General features: G+C 41.0%; 1 protein-coding gene across 1 annotated transcript in view; it reads left to right on the top strand.

The window, feature by feature from the left end:
• gnai2b (guanine nucleotide binding protein (G protein), alpha inhibiting activity polypeptide 2b) overlaps window positions 1-21,016 on the top strand; it is a 46,355-nt gene that overhangs the window by 19,922 nt on the left and 5,417 nt on the right. Inside the window, exons 2-4 of the mRNA XM_060868320.1 lie at window positions 15,168-15,210; window positions 18,659-18,800; window positions 19,420-19,580. Of these exons, the coding sequence (XP_060724303.1) occupies window positions 15,168-15,210; window positions 18,659-18,800; window positions 19,420-19,580 (346 nt within the window). The remainder of the gene's footprint in view (window positions 1-15,167; window positions 15,211-18,658; window positions 18,801-19,419; window positions 19,581-21,016) is intronic.

Below are 21,016 nucleotides of genomic sequence, written 5' to 3' on the forward strand. Positions count from 1 at the left end.
TGACCAGAGTCTCAGTTTTCATTACGTTACGTTCAGGAAAATATATCTGAGATACCTGCCTGGCTTACCCAATTCTGTGGCTTAGTTTTCCCAAGTACGACATCATCCGCTAATACTTTGCATAACAGACGTCATAGGTTCTTATTTTGGTGTTTAGATTTACAAAAGATTTTCCATCCTTTTTGGTTTTCAACCCTGCTTCTGCTCAAGCTAACACACCACTTCACCTCACTTAGGACAGTTAATTAGCTGATTAGTGTATTAATCCGTGTATTAATTGTTAATTAGTTAATCAGGTGTATTGTAAGCAAGGAAAACGCTTAAAAGTCGAAGACGGGGTAGACCAGGACTTCCCATTTGTATAGCGCTTTTAACAATGGACATTGTCTCAAAGCAGCTTCACAAAACATAAGACACATAATACCAAAAAAGTTCATTTTACAATACAAAGATTTAAGATTAATATTAGATTTATATTTAAATGTGTTTGTATTTATCCCCAATGAATAAGCCTGAGGTGACTGAGGTGACTGTGGTGAGGAAAAACTCCCTTTGATGGAAGAGGAAGAAACCTTGAGAGGAACCAGACTCAAAAGAGAACCTCATCCTCATTTGGGTGACACTGGAGAGTGTGATTATAAATATACAGTCAGACAGTTTTTATTGATGAGGAGGTTGTTGTCCTTAAAGACCACATGTAGTCGGCGTCTCCTCTCAGAATGTCTGAATACTTCATAATGCAGAGTCCAACTGGAGCTGGTACATCTCTAGATGCCTCAGGATACTCACAGGGTCAGTCTCATCTCAATGAAGGTCCGAAATCTTCATGACACGGAACACAACTGGAGCTGGTACAATCTCTGGATGCCTCGGGATGGGAAGAAAAAGAGAAGCAGTGGAGAGGAATTAGCGTAGCAGCTTCCTTTCATAATGCAGATGGTAAATTGATTAATAAGCCGAGACTCTCCGCACTTCTCAGATTTGAACCAATTCCCTATTTGTACAGGCATCAAGCCAGCACTTTAACTCGCCAGAGAAACAGTTCCTCCTTCACTTGCATTTCTCAGTGTTTTCTAGTGCCTCACTTCTGTAAGAATGCCAATCGGAGAAACTCATCTAGGCAGGTTGCTGACGAAAGCGAGGCTGGGAAATGATGGCCCAGAGCCATTAAGCAGCATGCACGACGCTACTGCGTTTTCACGGCTTAGTAAAAATGGTGTAAGCAGAAGTGGAGGAGGATCCACGCTGCTTTGTTGCAGTGCTGTAGTGAGGACTTGGGCAGCCATGGGCTTCTGACCCACTTTCTCTTTCGCAATCATTTGTTGCACTTCACTATTCATCCCACCCACAAACTGCTTTCTGTGCACGAGAGGATTTTATTTGTCACTCAGAACATACAGTTTGAATCCTGACTCTGAATTTCAGGAAGTTGCATTACAGGGACCTTGGTTTCGTGTGCGTTGTTGTTGTTGTTTTTTTTTTTTTTTTCCTCCAATTTTTGTAATTTCCTTTTTTTCCTTTTGTAATTTCCTGCACTGTTTAGTGCAGCAGATTTAAAACTGGTTATTGTGTGGAAACCAACAACTGTTTCACAATAAAAATCTGTATAGATGTAATCATTTTATTGATTCACAGAAAATATTCAGAATCTCTTCAGCTAGAAAGCGCTCACTACAGTCTATAAAGGCTTACATTGTAGCTAGGCGCTAGGCAGGTTAAAAAAAAAACATGATTCAGTTTTATGGACTTTTTAATTTATCTATCTATTTATTTATTTATTTTGGCAGATTTACTAAAACAAGCGTGTTTTTTTTTAATGGTTTCATCTGCTAATTTTTTCCATCTGCCGTTTGGCCTCATGCTGTCTGGAGGACCTCCTATTGCAGGTGATTTAAGCAAACATTCAATTCAGCTTTGTGTAGTGCTTTTAACACTGGACATCGTCTCAGCTTTACAGAACATAAGAAATATAGTACAAATATCCAGCGCCCTGATCTCTGAACAAGGCGTTTCCGTCTACAGAACCGATGCTTACCGGATGCTTGGTTGTGAAAATCCAGATCAGATTTTAGTAAAATACAGAAAGCATCTCGATCGACACTAAGGACCATGCCACTGTAAATTATCCCCATTCTGTATGTGTGACATGATCATTAATCTGAGCACAACTGCCTGATTTTATACATTGCACTGCTGTCACACGATTGGCTAAATATTCTTCTGCAACAAAGCTGGTTATCGTTGCGTATGGTCTAACTGTTACCACAGCAACAAAAATTCTTTAGGGTGTAAGCTTTTCACTCTTGATTGAACACTCGGCAGCGAGCGCGTGAGTGAACCTGCAATTTTAAGTCGGAAACAAGTCAAACTTAAGTTCATTTAATAGCAGTGTAGCCTAAGAGACGCAAGCTGTAATTCAGCGAAGGAGAACTGAGCACCACTTTCCTTTAAGCCTTAAAGACGTGAGCTCAGAGAAGCAGAATATTCTGTCTTTAAAATGAGCATGAAAGACAAGAAGGCCCAAATTATCATAATGCGAGAACCGTCAAGCTTTACATCCGTATGTAACAGAAGACTATATACGTCAGCCCGAGGTTTTCCAGATCATCATGGCAGAAAGCGGTTAATGAGAAAACTATAGCAGAACGTGCGAAGGAATAATAAAATAAAGTGAAGTAAACCTCTCAGAGCAGCAGCGGTTTTAATCAAGCATTCCCTCCAGGCTTGGTTTAAGTTGGCTGATTATAAAGACTCTGGAGACACGAATCGCTCGTGATGCCCTGGAGACATCATTACAGCTCCAGTCTGCGGGGACACCTGCAACAGAGCAGCAGAGCGCGAGTGCAAGGCTGAGGGATATAATCAAGTGCTCCTCCAGTTCATATAGAGAGCAAAATCTGGCCTGATCAACTTACCCATACAGTCCTAACAGCTGTGCGGTGAGAAACCGGCAGATTTATTCCCCCTCTTTGCTTAGAGTATTGAGCGTCAGCCGTTCGGAGGTGTAGCACAGATAATAGCTTTGCTTCACATCTCTCTGTGAGTCACGGCTGCAAATTACATTTGAAGAAATGTCAGAAACCGCACGGCGGTAATAAACTTCTCGGACACTTATGATGTTTGAGCACGTGTTGATGCGCTAGTTGAACTTGAATAACCTGAGACTAGCACTTTAAACAGGAAAGGTCAAGCGGGAAACAGAACGACAGGGAATTCTGGGTTCTTTATTCCGTTGCTTTGCCAAGCGGTAATGGCAAAAAGTCAGTGCAAAGGTTAATGTCATGTTTGCAAACCATCGCTCGTTTATTTAGTACTGTCTTTATGCTCAACATCATGTGAGGGCTCGGGTCTTTACATGCCTGATGAGTAGGGGTTAGTAAAAGATATACAAGATTAAGAATTTAGGGGACTAAAGGATGTCAGGCTGGTATATAAGCATTAAAAATGAGTACAGTGTTGATTCAATTTGCTTTTTTTGTTGTTATTATTATTATTATTATTATTATTATTATTATTATTATTATTATTATTATTATTATTAATAGTAGTAGTAGTAGTACTTTTGATCTAGGATACAAGATTGAAGTTCTTTGAGCTTGCTCCTACATTACTGATCTTCAGCTGCCTTAAAGAGAATTTTTTTTCTTGTTTTCACTGGTGGGTAGACGAATCGGAAAGACCAAGAGTTAACGGTGTTTCAATAGATTCTCAGATCACTTGTATGCTTCAACAGCTCTCCACTCAGGAGGTCATAAAACCAGGTCTTGTTCAGTATGACTGAGCCATGCCTTTGGAATTACAGTTCAGTAAAGTTCAAGTAGCACAGTACATCTTTTCTGTTCCGATACCAATACTGAAACCTCGAGTATCAGCCCACGTCCTTTATTATTGTTTTTCTTTCCTTTTATTTGTTTTTTAATGTTAAACTCTAACATAACTTTTTTTTTACGTTTTAAATATTAGAAATACAGGGAGTCTGAAAAAAAATCAATAAAATTACGCATGCGTAAATAAAGCTCTTTATATCCATGTGGGTTTTTTGTTTGTTTGTTGTTGTTTTTTTGCGCTGGCATTGATACCAGTGCTGAATATCAGATCCGTGCCGCCTCTTCATGTAAGCACGATAAACAATTTCTCAAAGTCTTGTCTTGGCTGCTCCCTTAGGAAAGCATTAATATTTATTAGTGCTAATGCTAGATCGGGTTTATGTTTTTTAACGTTGAAGGTTGTAAGCCGAATTTCTGAGAAGACGCGTCCTTGTGAGCCCTTTGCGTCGCCTTCACCGAGCTCTGTTTGTTGGACTTGTTTTTGTTTCTTCTCTCCACCCCTGTGTGTGAATGCCTGCATGATTGCACTTTCACTCTGTGAACTTTGATCTGATAAGACAGGCATGCTTGATGATCGTCCACATGAACATTTGAGGGATGTGGCCGTGTTCCCTCAGGGAGTAACAGAGAGAAAGAGAAGGAGGGGGGAAACGGGTGAGAGAAGAAGAATGAGGTGGTTTGCAGGGCAGCCAGAGACTCAAGGAATGACGACTGGTTTCCTAAAACAACCATTAAAAGCCCAGTCCAATCCACAACTTAAATGTTCTTCAGTCCAATCCACAACTGAATTGTGCGTCACTCCCATCCACAACCTGGTTGTGCTTTGCTCCCGGTCCACAACCTGGTTGTGCTTTGCTCCCGGTCCACAACCTGGTTGTGCTTCGCTCCCGGTCCACAACCTCGTTGTGCTTCGCTCCCGGTCCACAACCTCGTTGTGCTTCGCTCCCGGTCCACAACCTCGTTGTGCTTCGCTCCCGGTCCACAACCTCGTTGTGCTTCGCTCCCGGTCCACAACCTCGTTGTGCTTCGCTCCCGGTCCACAACCTGGTTGTGCTTCGCTCCCGGTCCACAACCTGGTTGTGCTTCGCTCCCGGTCCACAACCTGGTTGTGCTTCGCTCCCGGTCCACAACCTGGTTGTGCTTCGCTCCCGGTCCACAACCTGGTTGTGCTTCGCTCCCGGTCCACAACCTGGTTGTGCTTCGCTCCCGGTCCACAACCTGGTTGTGCTTCGCTCCCGGTCCACAACCTGGTTGTGCTTCGCTCCCGGTCCACAACCTGGTTGTGCTTCGCTCCCGGTCCACAACCTGGTTGTGCTTCGCTCCCGGTCCACAACCTGGTTGTGCTTCGCTCCCGGTCCACAACCTGGTTGTGCTTCGCTCCCGGTCCACAACCTGGTTGTGCTTCGCTCCCGGTCCACAACCTGGTTGTGCTTCGCTCCCGGTCCACAACCTGGTTGTGCTTCGCTCCCGGTCCACAACCTGGTTGTGCTTCGCTCCCGGTCCACAACCTGGTTGTGCTTCGCTCCCGGTCCACAACCTGGTTGTGCTTCGCTCCCGGTCCACAACCTGGTTGTGCTTCGCTCCCGGTCCACAACCTGGTTGTGCTTCGCTCCCGGTCCACAACCTGGTTGTGCTTCCCTCCCGGTCCACAACCTGGTTGTGCTTCGCTCCCGGTCCACAACCTCGTTGTGCTTCGCTCCCGGTCCACAACCTCGTTGTGCTTCGCTCCCGGTCCACAACCTCGTTGTGCTTCGCTCCCGGTCCACAACCTCGTTGTGCTTCGCTCCCGGTCCACAACCTCTTCTTGACAGTACAGAAGCTAGACTTTAACTCATTTATATAAAGACAACATACATGTTCTTTTTAATTAGCTTAACTAGCTTTGTCCTGTGACAGACTGCCGCTGACACCAGCAGGGAAGCTTATTGCAAACGATCTGTAATAAGCAACAGCGCTCAGTGTCTGTAAGTGACGCCACATTACAAGATCTGTCCGAGTTTCACTCCTGTTACAGCACGGTGAGCCTTAGTGCATGGGGCGTGTGCAGCATTATTAGCTCCAATTCCTTCCATAGTGTGTGTTGTATGCCACCTTCTTAACATCTCATTGTATTACTCAGGAGTAGACAAATAGTTTTCGAAATAGTTTCTACCCAAGCGCTATTTATAGAACTAAACTGCAGTCGATGAAGACAATATCACTCCACTCAAAACACTCCCAACATACTAGACATACAACAAGCAACCAACCAACCACTAGATGTGCAATAAACTCTCTTCTTGCCAATAGACATATATTCTTTAATCCTTCTCTTTTTAATTATTTTAATATATTTTATGTACATTTCTGCTCATAGCTGCTATTGTACATCTGTTTACAATTGCATTTTGTACCATCTGTTTACATTTAGATATTTTTACATCTTCATTTCTGTGTTCACGCTATACACTTTTTGTATCACCTGCTCACGTGAATGTGTCCACCTTTTAAATGAGAGCCTTAATTCAATTCTATTCTATAATACGTTTACAAGCTACCCAACCAGGCAGGTTGAAAGCTTAGTGTTTTGGTGCCCAGAATCCTAATTCAGCTTAAAGTGGTAGCTATAGTAATGTAATGAAGTATAAGTGCCAGCTAGTTATACTTTTTTTTTTTTTTTTTTTTTTTTTCTTCTTCCCTCTTTCCTCCAACCTCAGTTTTGTAAGTCAATAAGACTTTGAAGTCTTATAAGAGTTGTTGAACCTATTTGCTAATCTACCAGGCAACTGTGACTATAAAGAAAACTAACGCAAATCCTACATATTTATCTGCCGGAGAGAACAAGATGAATAAACGAGTCTAGTGAAGGTCTGATTTATTAAAGCAATGCAGACTTTTTGCTGTCTTGCCTGTTTTTCTTAATATAGCATCATTATAGTCTCCTAATGTTTAGTCTGCTTTCATTCCGAGTAGAAATCCTAGTCGCGTAGCTTTGTTTATCTACAGGCCTTATTTCAGCAGCAGATGCCATGATTTTTTTTTTTTTTTTTAAATCTAACACTTTAGGGATTAATGTGAGAGTTCCAGCTGTGTGGAGTGTGTTAATGTTAGCAGCAGAGCCGCAATTAAGTTAACAGTTTTGTAAAACACTGAAGCCGATATCACATTGTTCAAAAAGAGCTGATGTAAGAGTCTTATCACAAATGAGAAAATGGTTGTCGTCTTGATTCAAATCACATGATATAGCAACACAGTCATGGAATCCTTCTTTGGGAATAAAATTGCAAAAATACACTTGTGTTGATTTGTTAAGTCATGTTTTTTTATTGGTATTTCAACCTAATATACCGTCAGAATGTGCAGAGGATAAAATGGTGAAGACATTTGTACTTCAGTTTGGGGAAGAGTTTGATGTGTGTGTCTGAGGGTCTGGTGGTCATAAACTTAAGGTGTCTTGTACAGCGTACTGATATAGCGCACTGTATCCTCATAGGAAACCTGGAACCTCTGAGGTTTGTCTGAGTGCTTGCAGATATTTTTATTTGTTAAAGGGCTCATCTGCATGCTGTATGCTTCTGACATGGATATAGCAGAAACCAAAATTGCAATAGAGAGCACTTTATTAGGAATACTATACTAATACTGCATAGTGTCTTCCTTTGTTCTCAGAATAGCTTCGGTTCTTTGTCACAGTTTCTACCTGACGCTGGAAATGTTCCTGTGAGATCTGGGTCCATGTTGATATGACTGCATCATGCAATTCCTGTAGATTCAGGTGCACTTCTATGCTGTGAATCTCTAGTTCTACCACATCCCAAAGGTCTTCTACTGGATTCAGATCCCTTGATTGGGAAGAGCACTGAAAACTCATGAAACTAGACTGAGACAACTTTAACTGCAGGATAAAGAACCAGGTCACAAGGCAAAACATTCCCCACACCATTACACCACCTCCACCAGCCTGGACTGTTTACACAAGGCAGCTTGGGTTCATGGATTCATGCTGTTCAAACCAAATTCTGACCCCACTATCTGTGTGTCTCAGCAGAAATCGAGATTCATCAGACCAGGATGTTTTTCTAGATTAAAACTAGTATGTCTGGTGAGCCTGTGCCTTCCACAGCCTCGACTATCTGCTGTTGTAGCCCATTTGCCTCGAGGTTTGATGTGAGCTTAAATCAGCTTGAACCAGTCTAGCCATTGTTTATTGACCTCTCACAATTTCTTCCAGCTCATTGGATTTTCTTTATTGTGCCATTTTGAGTAAACTTGAAAGACTCTTGTGTGTAAAAATGTCAGGAAATAGCTGTTAGTGAAATATTCTAACCAGCCTGTTAAGCATCAGCAATCATGCCATGGTCAGAATAACTGAAGACATTTTCCGCCTGTTCTGAGGGTCAATGTGCTCTGTGAGTGTATTCTGGACCACTAACTTGATGAAATGAAACACTGCTGCGACACCACACATTACTGAACTACGCAGAGCTGCGACACAAGAATAGATTTTAGAAGAAGGGGAAAAAAACCCACAACATTGCTTTTACTTTATAATGATTATGTAAGAATTCAAACACTCCCCTTTGTCATTTGCTTTGTACATCAATCTCTCTTTGTTCTTTTCCCTTTTCCCTTTTTTCCACTTGTATCAATATCATTTCCTTTCCTTCCCCTGTCTCAGTCCTCCGCACTCCACATTTCCATTAATAATTTTCTCTGCTTTTCCTTCCAGCTCCATCTTCTCACATTTAATCTCGCTTGCCATTTACCTTTTCCCTAGTTGGCTTCTACCATACTTTTTTTTTTTTTTTTTAATGATCTATCTCTGTCCTCCATTTTACATCCTCCCGATCGTACGTCTCAGTCGCACTTCATCGAATGTGATCTACACCGAGCATGTTACAACACGTCTCCCAGTTGGTCTGATGAATGAAGCAGAATGGATGGGGCAAATAGCATCCTTCCTTCTCAGTTTGTTAATCCTGCATTAGAGAGAAACAAGGATAACCTTTATAACACCGTCTATCTCTCAGTCTCCAACCTGCTTCATCATCGCATGTCGAGTAAAAGCAAAAGGCAGCAGCTTGTGCTGGTGGCACCCTGCTAGGAATAAAGGCACTAGCCTGACCGAACACTTCTGCTCTGTTAATTATCGGGAGCTAATAGTTTGAGAGCCTTGGGGAACCTACGTAAACATACAAACACACATGTACCAACAGGCATCTTGTCTCTATTCACTCAGCTTGCTGAATTGGATTAAGAGCATGTGACCGCTCTCTTGGGTAGTTAAAGAGTGTCTTTGAATGCCAAAGCACCTAGCTGTGGGAGTATTGCTAGCAGTCCAATATACTCAAGCGGGTTCTTTGAAAACAGTTGGAGAATTACAGAACGGTCTTTTAGAAAACGAGGCTTCATTAATCACATTTCAGAGCTGAATTAGATTATCCAAATATGTTAATGACTAGTGTCAAGTGTCAGTTTTTTTGGATCCGAACTTGGGTGTTGCATTGCAGCTGGTTGAATGATGAATGATTTCACACGAAGCCTCTGAAGGGTGTCTTCTGTCTTTTGTTGGCTGAGGTAAAAGTGTGGACACTGTGGTCATCTCCCACCACTAATTGCTATAGAGCCTTTTGGGATCTCATTTAGATGCTTATTGTTGCTGATCCAAATGACACCAAACAGAAGAGGCCTGTCTACTTTGCCAGGCAAGTTCACAGAGGCCTTTGTGAAGTAAGACCCGGACATACAATCATCCTTCTCTCTTTGCGCCTCTCTCTCTCTCTCTCTCTCTCTCTCTCTCTCTCAGGAGGCTTTCAATCTGTATTGGTACCTCATACATGAATTTGCATTGGGCTCATATCACATGCAGCTGCTGTAACTGGGCTATCCCTGTCCTAGTCCCATCCATTTTAGCCACATGGGTGACTGGCGATTTTGGTAAATTTGACCTCTTGTTAATTAGACGAGTCAGTCGCTTGATTACATTTCCTTCTCACCTGAGCTCAGTTCTCCACTTTCCTGCTCTCAGTTAAGTAATAAAAATAATGAATATTCTTTCAGTTTTAATTAATTGGTCCTCCATGGACAATAACACACAGATCACATCCAATTAAACTCTGTTTTGCTATTTACATCAGGTTGGGAAAAGCGAATAAACAAGGTAATTGTTTCCATTATGTTCCTCGGAGATCAATTATAAGCGCTGTGGTTTTTGGCCATTAGTGAGCATTAGCATTGTACCTTAGATCTCTAGAGAGGTGGTGTTATGCTCCATGGCTTAACACCTTTGCTCTCGAGGGTGTCTGTTGTGGGATGTAAATATTTGACTTTGTGTCTAAGGGGGTACCGGTTGTGCGTCATTGTTTGTCCTTTTTGTTTTGGTACAATATGTTTTGGTTATGGTTAGAGTTGGTGTAGGTTTACCTAGTCTTGGTTAACCAAAAGCAACATAACAGAACATCTGGTTAAAAATGTATTGTTTAAAATAAACCACTGTATTTTATTTGGAACTGTTATGTTTGTTATCCATGACTTGGTATTTGTTTTTTTTGCTGACTTTATGATTCTCCTTTGTTCCTAATCATTTGCAATAGTAAAGAGTTTTACTTTAATTCAGTTATTCGGCTACTTTCAAAACACTTGCCACTTGTTATTTCGAGGTTTTCTCTCCTCTTTGTGCATTTCACATTATTGTCTATCTCCACATTGACACAGTGTTATCAGTTCTGGAAACATTTTAAAGTTAGTCTTTTAACCATTGTGCTTTCTCTACTGATTAAGAACAAGACGATCACACAGCAGATCAAAATAAATATTAGAGCTTCTTGCGTTAAGTGTTACACTGTCCACTACTGATTTAGACCTTTTTTTTTTGGAGTCTGGACAAGAAGCAGTCTCTAACTGCTAGAGAGTATTATTTTGTAAGTCACCGAAAGACCTTCTTGAGTTTCCACTTAAATGAATGACTGTTCAGTGAAGTCATTGACTCCTAGCCATTAGTTAGACACAACTGTAATTACCCTAATAAATAAGTAGTGCTTCAGTATTTTTTTCATCTTTTTTCCCCCGTGTAGGCCGGTTATTTTTGTAAACATGGCTGCAACAAGCCCGCTACCACAACATGAAAACTGGCGTACTTTGCCCTTAAACCTCTACCATCGTGTATACAGCATCAAGTTACAGGTTACAGTGCACTTCTGTTGTGTTCTGCAACACAACAATTCTGTCTATTCTGTTACTTTAAATAATACAAACTCATTTATTAGTGTTTATTTTTGTCAGCTGAGCTTCACCAGCATAATATAATCTATTAACAGTGACCAACAATTGTGTAGACATTGTAGGATAAAATATAAGGAGGATAAAAATGTAGTAATTTCTAGTGTTTTTGTGGCTGTTTGTACAGTTTAAACTGCATCAAAAAAATACAGCTCTGTTTAATAAGATGTATAAAGTAGTAATAAAGTTATCCATTAACTGAAAAAAGTGCGATCACATGCGAGTTATTAAAACCCTGATATTATCCTATTCCTCATTTAAAGTTGACAGTAGACCAGACAGTTTCCTTTGTGTTCAATGATATCTAAAGCAACAAGGATACTACAATAAGCGTTTACACAGTCCTGTCATGTACACAACCTGTTCTACTGTCAGATCTTTATTCGACCTCAGATGATACCATGCCGTCGATACTCGTGTTTATAAGCCACAACACGCTCGCTCGTAATGAGTGGAAATCCCCAGCTTCAGAGGAAATCAAGGAAGAAGCAGCCAATAAGGAAGTATGCAATAAAATAAATATTAAACCAGTTTTTTATGGCCTGTATTTATTTATTTATTTTTATTATTTAATTTTTTTTCTCCATGCATGAGATCACGAAATGAAGAATGTATTTAACTCGACTCGTTCCTTTATTTAATTAGCTTGTACGCTACGTTAATCGCTAGACTAAATTGTACTTTCTGCAAAGTGAAATTGTAAGTGAAATATAAATACTTTTGGCGAGATATCTAAAAGGACCTCTCTCCGGTTATGGCTCCAATGTGAGAGATCATCTACACTGTATATGGGTACTTTAACTCCCAGAGAATATCATACGAATAATTGTGCAGTTCTACTTATTATCAGCACAGCTGTGTTTCAGCTGTAGTCATGAAACCGCAGGCTGAATGCCACAGCTAATCACAGCAGAGCTGATGTTCATTATAACCGCACAGTTGCGAGTGCGTTATTGCAATTGCGAGTGGCAATTGTTCTGTTTATCTTTGCTTTGCTAGCGAAAACGGACCCCGAAGAAGCCACGCTTCTATATGACGTTGGCTCGGATTAGCTCTCGGGGATTGATGCGTTCCTGTTAAAGGTGCTGTCGGTAAAATCTGTGTCTCTTCTTCCTTTTCATCTTTCATATTGTACAAGCAACAAAAAAAACCTAAATACTATCAGTTGCCCTGTCTGCTGATGTCACTTGTACTACTGTACTACATTTGTGTTGGTGGATTGGAACAAACTAATTAATCTATTGGGTGGTTTTTTTTAAATAAATTTTTTTATTTATTAATTTTTCTGAGCAATGACATGTACTCGTCCTCTGAAGTAAAAGAATCTAAAGTGTATATACGCAGGAGTTATACTCGACTCCAGGACAACTCGATACCTGTGTATTTAGCTAGCTGTACGTTTCCTTCTCCTCTCTTTGGGTAAGTAGGAAGTGCTTCATCATGCACCATGTAGGATGAATTAGCATTTGGTCCAGCCTTGTTGCTCAGCTTTACCAGATGGCTGTGATGGGAGGGAGTGCGTTTTCTCACACTGATTTAAGAGAGGACTGCCAGCAGCACTGTGCAGCAAACGAGTCTCGATTTCTACTGAATCATGAGTGGGCTGGAAAGATAGTGTGAAGTGTAGTTTAGGAGTGAAGGTTTGTCCTTAAGGGTGCGTGTACGCTCAACACGTATTCGCCATTCGATATTTCATGCACATTCATTTTAAGGTGAGATATTGTGGTATTGTGAGTTGTGACGACATGTTTAAAAAAAAAAAAAAAACAGCACACACCTCTTGCACCAAGAGCTACTGGCATTTTGCATGTCAGGCTGAACGCCGCAGAGCTCAATATTCATGCCACAGGTACACTTGGGTCTTTTTTATCGATGTAGAAAGGCTCACAAATGAACCTACGTAATAAAAGAGAGAATTTCTAATTTATCAAGAAATGAGCTTGCGGCGTAGTTTGGTGAATTAAGTAGCATCAGCTGACCATCCCATAATCCTTTGCAAATCTCCCCCCCCCCCCCCCCACACACACACACACACGCACACACACACACTTCCCTTCGAAAATGAATAGATGTGATGTTCCAAGATGGAGCATTCACATTCTTTGTGCGTGTACCCTGAGCCTTCTCATGTCTTCTCGGGCCGTTTATCAGCCTTTTTTTCCTTTGAGGTCGTGAAAAGCAAGGCAGAGAGATCGAGACGCCGAGTTGAGGTTGTGACGGGTGTACATGAGGCGACATGAGTCGCTACGACTGAATCTGACAGAACTGCAGTGACACACCTGGGGCAGGTGGACACCAGGGATGGGCTACAAATACCCTCAAATAACTCTTTCTCTTTTGTTTCTCTCTCAGTCTCTTTATTCCTAGTGCACTAAGCCTAATTCAGTCCTCTGTGTAATAAAACTACACGACCAGGTTTGTTTTTCTCATCTTAAAACACACACCTCGAACAATTTTAGCGCTTTGCCGATACAGCAAAGGTCGACCGGTTCAGCTGTTTAAACATATAGCTGACACACTGCCATCAAAACGCTTTCTTGTTTCTTTGTCTTATATTTCTGCTGTGCACAAACACTAGATAAAACAAAGCAAATCTGGGGCATTTTGGGTTTTGGAAACCTCTCTGGTTGCCATGTTTTTGCAATCAGCTTGTGCAAGAACATTTTGTAACTGCTTGATCTAATCGTTTCGTGTGGCGAGTCAATACAAGAAGTGTTCAGGACTCTCGAGTCGTCTCCCAGCAGTGTAGTCAGTATGAGACAAATTCAAATAAAAACAGTGTGCAGATTCTTTTAGATGGTTAGATGGTCCAATCAACTGATGCACTGAAGTTCTTCTATTATAATGATATGATGTGATACATTAAAGACTATAATATGTCTTACCTGACAATGTATTGGATTATTAAAAACCAGTATTGTCAAAAAAAATATATAAAATAAATAAAAACTCTAGTAGGACTCTACACACACACACACACACACACACACACACACACACACACACACACCCAAATGAATACTGACCGATTCTGTTTGCTCCTTCTGTCATTATTTTTGTTTGTGTCATAACATTTTAAAAATAGCTTACTTGGTTCTATTTCTAAAATATTAAACAAATTAGTCATATAAACCAGAGTGACCCTAACCAAGATAAAGACTATACTGAAGACGTGTCCAGTATGCTCCTGTGTTCATGAACATTAACTAACTTATATGGCTAAATGTTTTTAGACACTTGGCCATCACCGCCAACCAAGCTATTAGCACACAGCTGAAGGTATAGAGTTGTTTACAATGTCTTTGGACCTAAGAGGTTCAAACATGTTCCTACATGACAATACCCCTGTGCACAAAGCGAGCTCCATAAATACATGGTTTGTCAAGTAGAAACCTCAACCTCAACGACACCAGGTATCCTCAATTGACTTCACTACCTGATCTCACAAATGCTCTAGTGTAAAACACCTCCATCACCATCAGTGGTATTCTTCAAGTGCGGTCAAGTCATGCTAACATGCAGTTAGACCAAATGCCACATTGCTTCCTGTTTACCACTTAACACGGTGTAACTTGATGGTCTACACAATACACACCGTGCACACCAGTGAAGTCAGCCACACTGGTCGATGAGTCAATTTGAACTATTTAACAAAAGTACATTAATGACTTTATGTATTTGCTACAGATGTGCATGCTATTACTGCTTAGGTGAATTTCCCACGCTGCTCTAGCTGACTGTGCAGTATCTCCTGAGCAAATAATGACGGAGGAGTGAAAGCTTTTCTGTGTCTATTTTTTTCCTCCTCACAGGAGCGCCAAGACGTCATGGTTTAGGGAATGATTGCACAATATACACACAATTATACATCATTTAAAATCATAAATAAATTAGCAGCTTTCCATTGAAAACATTTTCATCATTGTTGTGACTAATTTCTTCTTTGTGTCTTTTCACCATCATTTGTTTTTATTGAAGCCGGCTTTCGCGTAGAGTTAAAGGCGTAAAGTTTGAATAGTTTTAAAGTCGAGTTCATGTTTACTTTTTTTTTTAAAATCTAGGTTTCTGTTCTTATCTTTGCAGGTGCAGGGGAGTCTGGGAAGAGCACCATTGTGAAGCAGATGAAGTGAGTAAAATGTTTTCATGGAGCGAAGGAGGGAGGGAGAGAGGGAACGAGCGACATCAGTAGAATGATCATTAAATGTGGAGATTTATAGCACTACAACGCTTATCTTGGACCTGAATTTCCTTTGTAGCCCAGTGTTTCCAGATGCTGCACTCTTCCAAACTAAAGACCTTTGTTACTGAGCTTTTAGCTAATTGCTTTGCTCATGATTAATGAAAGTTAATGTGTTTTTATGACTCTGAAAAGTTTTGTTGCTGCTTATCTGACCATTGTTGTTATGCGAGGGAACTTATCATAATATAGGTGTAGCGGCCTGAGAAGACTAATTACATCCCCAAGATTAATATATCATAATATATTGAATTTGTTTCCATGCAGTTTATTTAGGAACACCTAAATACACCTGCTCATTCTACCAATGATCTATTCACCATGTTATTTGGCCCAAAACAAGCAGATACTGGTCAGGAGCTTCAGGTATTATTTACATAACCCAGCAGAATGGGGGAATATGATCAGTGATTTGACTGTGGCATGGATGTAAGTGCCAGAAATGCTGCTTTGAGTAAATCTGTGACTGCTGATCTCCTGAGACCCTTTCATACAAGTGGGGGAAAAATGTGTGAAAAACTAAAATCATCAAGTGAGTAACAGGCCTGTGGGTGTTGAAAAGAGCATTAGTGAGACCACCCACCCCCCACCCCCCACCACCACCAAAAATCTGAAAATCTCAGAACACACTTCACACTGAACCTTAAAGTGGATGAGTTACAGTAGCAGAAGACCACATTGGGTTCCACTCCTGTCGGCCACGTTTAAAAAGCTGAGACTACATTAGGAACACTATGAGGGGCGGAAAAGGCCATTTTCCAGTGTTGCTCTGTCCTGTTTCGGTGATTCTGTCCTCTCTTATAGCCTCAAACTGTTGTGTCCCAGCAGATTAACAGTCTCTGAAATACTCAAACCAGCCTGTCTGGCATCAACAACCATGCCAAGGTCAAAGTCACTGAGATGAGATCTGTTCACCATTCTGATGTTTTATGTGAACATTAACTGAAGCTCTTCGTCTGCACGATTGTACATGCGATTAGCAGACTGGGTAATTAGATGAATGTATAGGTGTTCCTAATAAAGTGGTCATTGAGTGTAATATAAGAGTTAAGTGGGGAGGGTGCAGTGGCTAGTTTTGCCTTCTCACAGCTCTTGGTTCTTGATTTCAATCCTGAGCTCGAGCTCCAGGTTCTCCGGTTTCTTCCGGAAAATCAGTAGTTGCCAGTAGATGTAGTGGCTGCTATATATTTCCCACAGCAATGAATGTGCACGAGTGCGAGCATGGAGCTCTGTATTGACCGCCATTTTATTAAGGGTGTTTATAAAGACTCCCTGCCCTAGAAAATTATATATGCAAACTGGAACAATTTATACATGATTTTTGCTTCTTGTACTTCTCTATAAAACGGTTGAGATTCGCTCTCGAGTGAGTCTCCTAGCATTTGTTAAAAGCAAAAACAAACGGACGAGCGTACTTTATTTTTACGTACTTTATAATTAAAGGCAGAATCGCAGGTGAGTTTGTGTGCTGCATTTTGGAAAGAAACTCATCAATCAATCTAAATGGAGTCTAATTCAATTGAAACTGTATAAACCATATGGATCTGTCAGGCTCAGTAAAAATCCAGCAGCATGATGAATAGGAGCTCACTGGCCTTTTTTTCATTTCATCCTTCTAGATTTGTATCGACTTGCTAAAGAGAGAGCAAATGCGCTCTGAGTGGCTCTTGCTTCAGCTTCGATTTACCTCGAGGAACCTTTACTGTAACCACACTGAAGAGGTCTCAGGGTCATGCTCATCTACAGGAGCAGCCACTAATCCCCACCCTTTAGTTTAGCCGGCGTATATTACGTGAAATAATAACTTATGTGGCTTGCTGGGTGGACCGGACGCTATGATGAATCATCATAAACAAACGCGCCTTTCCACAGGATATTAAGAATCGGCTGTCTAGACTTTTTTTACCATCTGATGAGCGCTACTGCTCTAATCAACCTGATGGTTTTTGGCAGTGCTGTGATTCTACTATTGTCAAAAAGCATTCAGTTCTAGCAGATCTATGAATATAAAGATGCAGCTGTTTATAAAAGAAACCGTTGACACGCAGAGACGAAGATGATCCAAGCACTTGGTAGCTGTTTATTTTTGAAAAACAAACGACTGCAGTTTGATGGTCCTTTTATTTTGGAAAGTCAGCATGAATAATGTACATTTTATTCAGGTTTATTATTTAAAGCAGGCTCCCATCCCTCCACCCCCACCACTCTGTCTCTGTGATTCATTTGCTTTTGTTTAATACTGTCAATGCAATTAAAAGGCTGTGGTTACTCTCTCTCTCTCACACACACACACACACACACACACGTGTACATGCAGGCGAGCACTCAGATGGCCTTGAATGGTTTAATAATTCACATTACTCTGGGGCAGTTAGGCTCCAGATCCATTTTTTATGAGAAGGGAACGTAAAAAGCTCAAAACCCAGATTATTACACTTCAGAAAGATAAAAATGGCCACAGAGCAGCTTGCACAGACATTACCTCCGTCCTGTCATTGCTACAGGCCACATAATGTTACAGAGGAAAAATAATAGCCCACTACTGGTCCATATTTCTTCCTCTGCTGTAGTTATATGTTGGGGAAGTAACAGATATGTTGGGATCTGTGGGCTCGTAAGCAAAGTCTCTATTATCCCTTTTGTTTTCTGTTAACCCTGTATCTGCCAACTGGCTTGTATGAAGCTGGGATTTGGAAGTTCCTGAGCAAATCTACCCTTCTAATCGTTCTTTTTTTGGTGGTTGTGTAGATTTAGAGATACATTTGCTCAAGAGCTTCTAAATCTTTAATAATAACAGCGGTTGACTTATTTGGTAATAAAATGACTAAATTAGTATCAGTGATTTGCAAGTCTGTTTTCACTTCTGTTAATGATTCCTACATTACCCACAATGACATTCAAAGAGAGTGATGCAGCAGAGCTTTAGTCACTTAATCTGTTCACCTTTCCAATTTGAATAGTGGCGACACGTCACGTTAATCTGCACCATCGCGCTAATAGGCTCTCGCATGGAAAAACTTCATCTGGGCCGATAATTTGTGCAGCTGCGATAAAGAACATTAACGAATAATGAAAATACAGCACCATTCACCAATTTAGCATCAGAAACTCTATGCAGATAACAAATACTTTAATAAACAGCATATTAAATGAGTTTCAGGGTGAAGTTTTCATGTACTTCAAGTGATGCTGTACTGTAATGTAACCCACAACCAGTCTTTCCCCATTGTGTCTGTAATTGTGCAGCGTGAAACACTACACAATCTTCAGGCACCGAAGGCTTCGTTGGCCGAAAAGCCGTTCTCCTGTCTCATGCCTGATATCTTTCAACTTCCAGAATCATCCACGAAGACGGCTACTCGGAAGACGAATGCAAGCAGTACAGAGCTGTGGTGTACAGCAACACCATCCAGTCTATAATGGCCATCATCAAAGCCATGAGTAACCTCAAGATCGATTATGGAGATTCAGCGAGAACGGTAAGAAAATTGAATGGTTTCAATAAACCAGTGAAGTTGATTTGTAGCTTACTGGAATGTAAACTAGCGGTAGACCATTCTGCCTTTTTTTTTTTCCCCCCAAATATTTAAACTGCTTGGATTAATAAGGTTAAATGCTCAAAGCCGCTTTTTTTAAATTGTTCAATGTTCCATGCTAGAAAAAAAACTGTCCATTTAATGTTCTCTACAAGAAAGAGGTTTTAAAATTAAAAGCGGAACATCTGAGAGATTTCTTGATATTAAGGCATATTAACAGCGGCTCACCCACAGAATGATTTGTGGTTTTGAGCGATTCATTTTCTACTATACAGTGAATCACAACCGAAGCTCATGAGTGTACAGTTTAATATTAGAGCTAAAGGTTATTTACTGATTGTATTCACTTTTCCAGACTGACAATTTGGTGTGTGTCTGTCTCTCTGTGTGTCTGCGCGTGTGTGTGTATGTCCGTCTGTTCGTCCATCCATGTCTGTGTCTGTCAATCCATCTGTTCGTGTCCGTTCGACCGTCATTGTGTCTGTGTGTCTATCCGTTCATGTCTCCGTGTGTCCGCCCACCCATCCGTTTTTTGTGTGTCTGTCTGCCTGTCTGTCCGTAGGATGATGCAAGACAGCTCTTTGCACTGTCTGCCGCAGCAGAAGAGCAGGGAATCCTCCCAGACGACTTGGCCAACGTGATCCGCAGACTGTGGGCTGACAGCGGGGTGCAGGGTTGTTTCACCCGCTCTAGAGAGTACCAGCTCAATGACTCTGCTGCCTAGTGAGCATACACACATTGTTCAACTGTGACAAATTACCCTGTTCTCTGTCAATTAGATCATATCCGTATTCCCACAAAGTATATGTGCATGTTCCTACTTCAGACAGGAAGCTCTCTGGATTGTTAACCTTGTATCCGTCACAGTGAGGGAAGTTGACCAAAGCGAGATGCCTCATACAATCACAATATGCACACTTGCATAACACCTCTGCCACTATATATGTTAATGTTAGAGAAATCCTTTTCATGCCTCCATCTCACTCTAGTTAAGTTTGCGCTCATTGATTTATTCCTTCCTGCATATCCACAATCAACATTACCTACGCATTCCTCACTCAGCTTAACTCAGTCCACTTTTCCTCGTTTGCTTTAACAAATGTGAAATGAAGGTGAATGAAAAGTCAGAGCAAAGGTAAAGCGATTGGGATTTTGTTGAGCAGAACATACTGCTTGCTGTAGCACAAAGGATTTAGAGTTCAGCCTTATTTTTTGTCAGATTTCATCTTAAATATGCTTTAAAGGTAGATAGAGGTAGATGTAGATAACAACCGTTAATATCGCTAACGTTCTCTGCATCCCTACACAACCAAAATCCATTACTGTTGACTGATTTCTGTTGGCACTGAGCATTAATTGATGCAGACGGATGCGTTGTGCTTCATCCAGCATGACTTCTCAGCTAATGTTCCTCTTTAACCTTCTTGCAATGCTCTTGAGACCCCAGTCTACCGCCGTCCGCTCCGGAACAGTGATGTTTGAAATCTTCCTAAGAAATTCAGCCTGACTGGGCAATTGGTAATGAAAATTATTGTCAAGTCCACCGAGGGCCCTCTTGTTTGAAATAAAAAATGGGAATGCCTTGTTGAAGAAGGCGGTGTTGGGATTAGATGCGATTCATTCACCTTGTGATCAAAGAAGTGATTCGTTTTCTAGCTAATTCATAATAACGTTCATAAGGACGTGCTCAGATGGTGGATTTTGCCATGCTTTTTGTGAGGATGGGTGAATTGTTTGGGTGGATGAATGGATGTTTGGATGGACAGACAGCTGGATGGATGATTGGATGGATGGAGAGCCAGGTGGACGATTGGGTGGTTGGATGGACGGATGATTGAATGGATGGATAGAAAGACAGACAGACGGATGGACGATTGGATGGATGGATGAATGGATGGACAGACAGATGGATGGATGGTAATGACAAATGGTGGTTATAATGACAATGGATGTGCTCAGATGGTGGATTTTCTGTGCATTTTGTGAGGATGGTTGAATGATTAGTTAATTCATTTCATCACTGATCAGAAGTTCACCATTGATGTTTTTCATGCTAATTCCTCCCTGCTAGCTTTTGGAAATGATTAACCATGTTATCATTTTCAGATGACCTGTATCCTTAGCAGCTCCAACGGTTGCATGGTGCCGGTTTATCTTAA

The sequence above is a fragment of the Tachysurus vachellii genome, chromosome 4 (genome assembly GCF_030014155.1).
Source record: "Tachysurus vachellii isolate PV-2020 chromosome 4, HZAU_Pvac_v1, whole genome shotgun sequence".
Classification (NCBI taxonomy): Eukaryota; Metazoa; Chordata; class Actinopteri; order Siluriformes; family Bagridae; genus Tachysurus; species Tachysurus vachellii.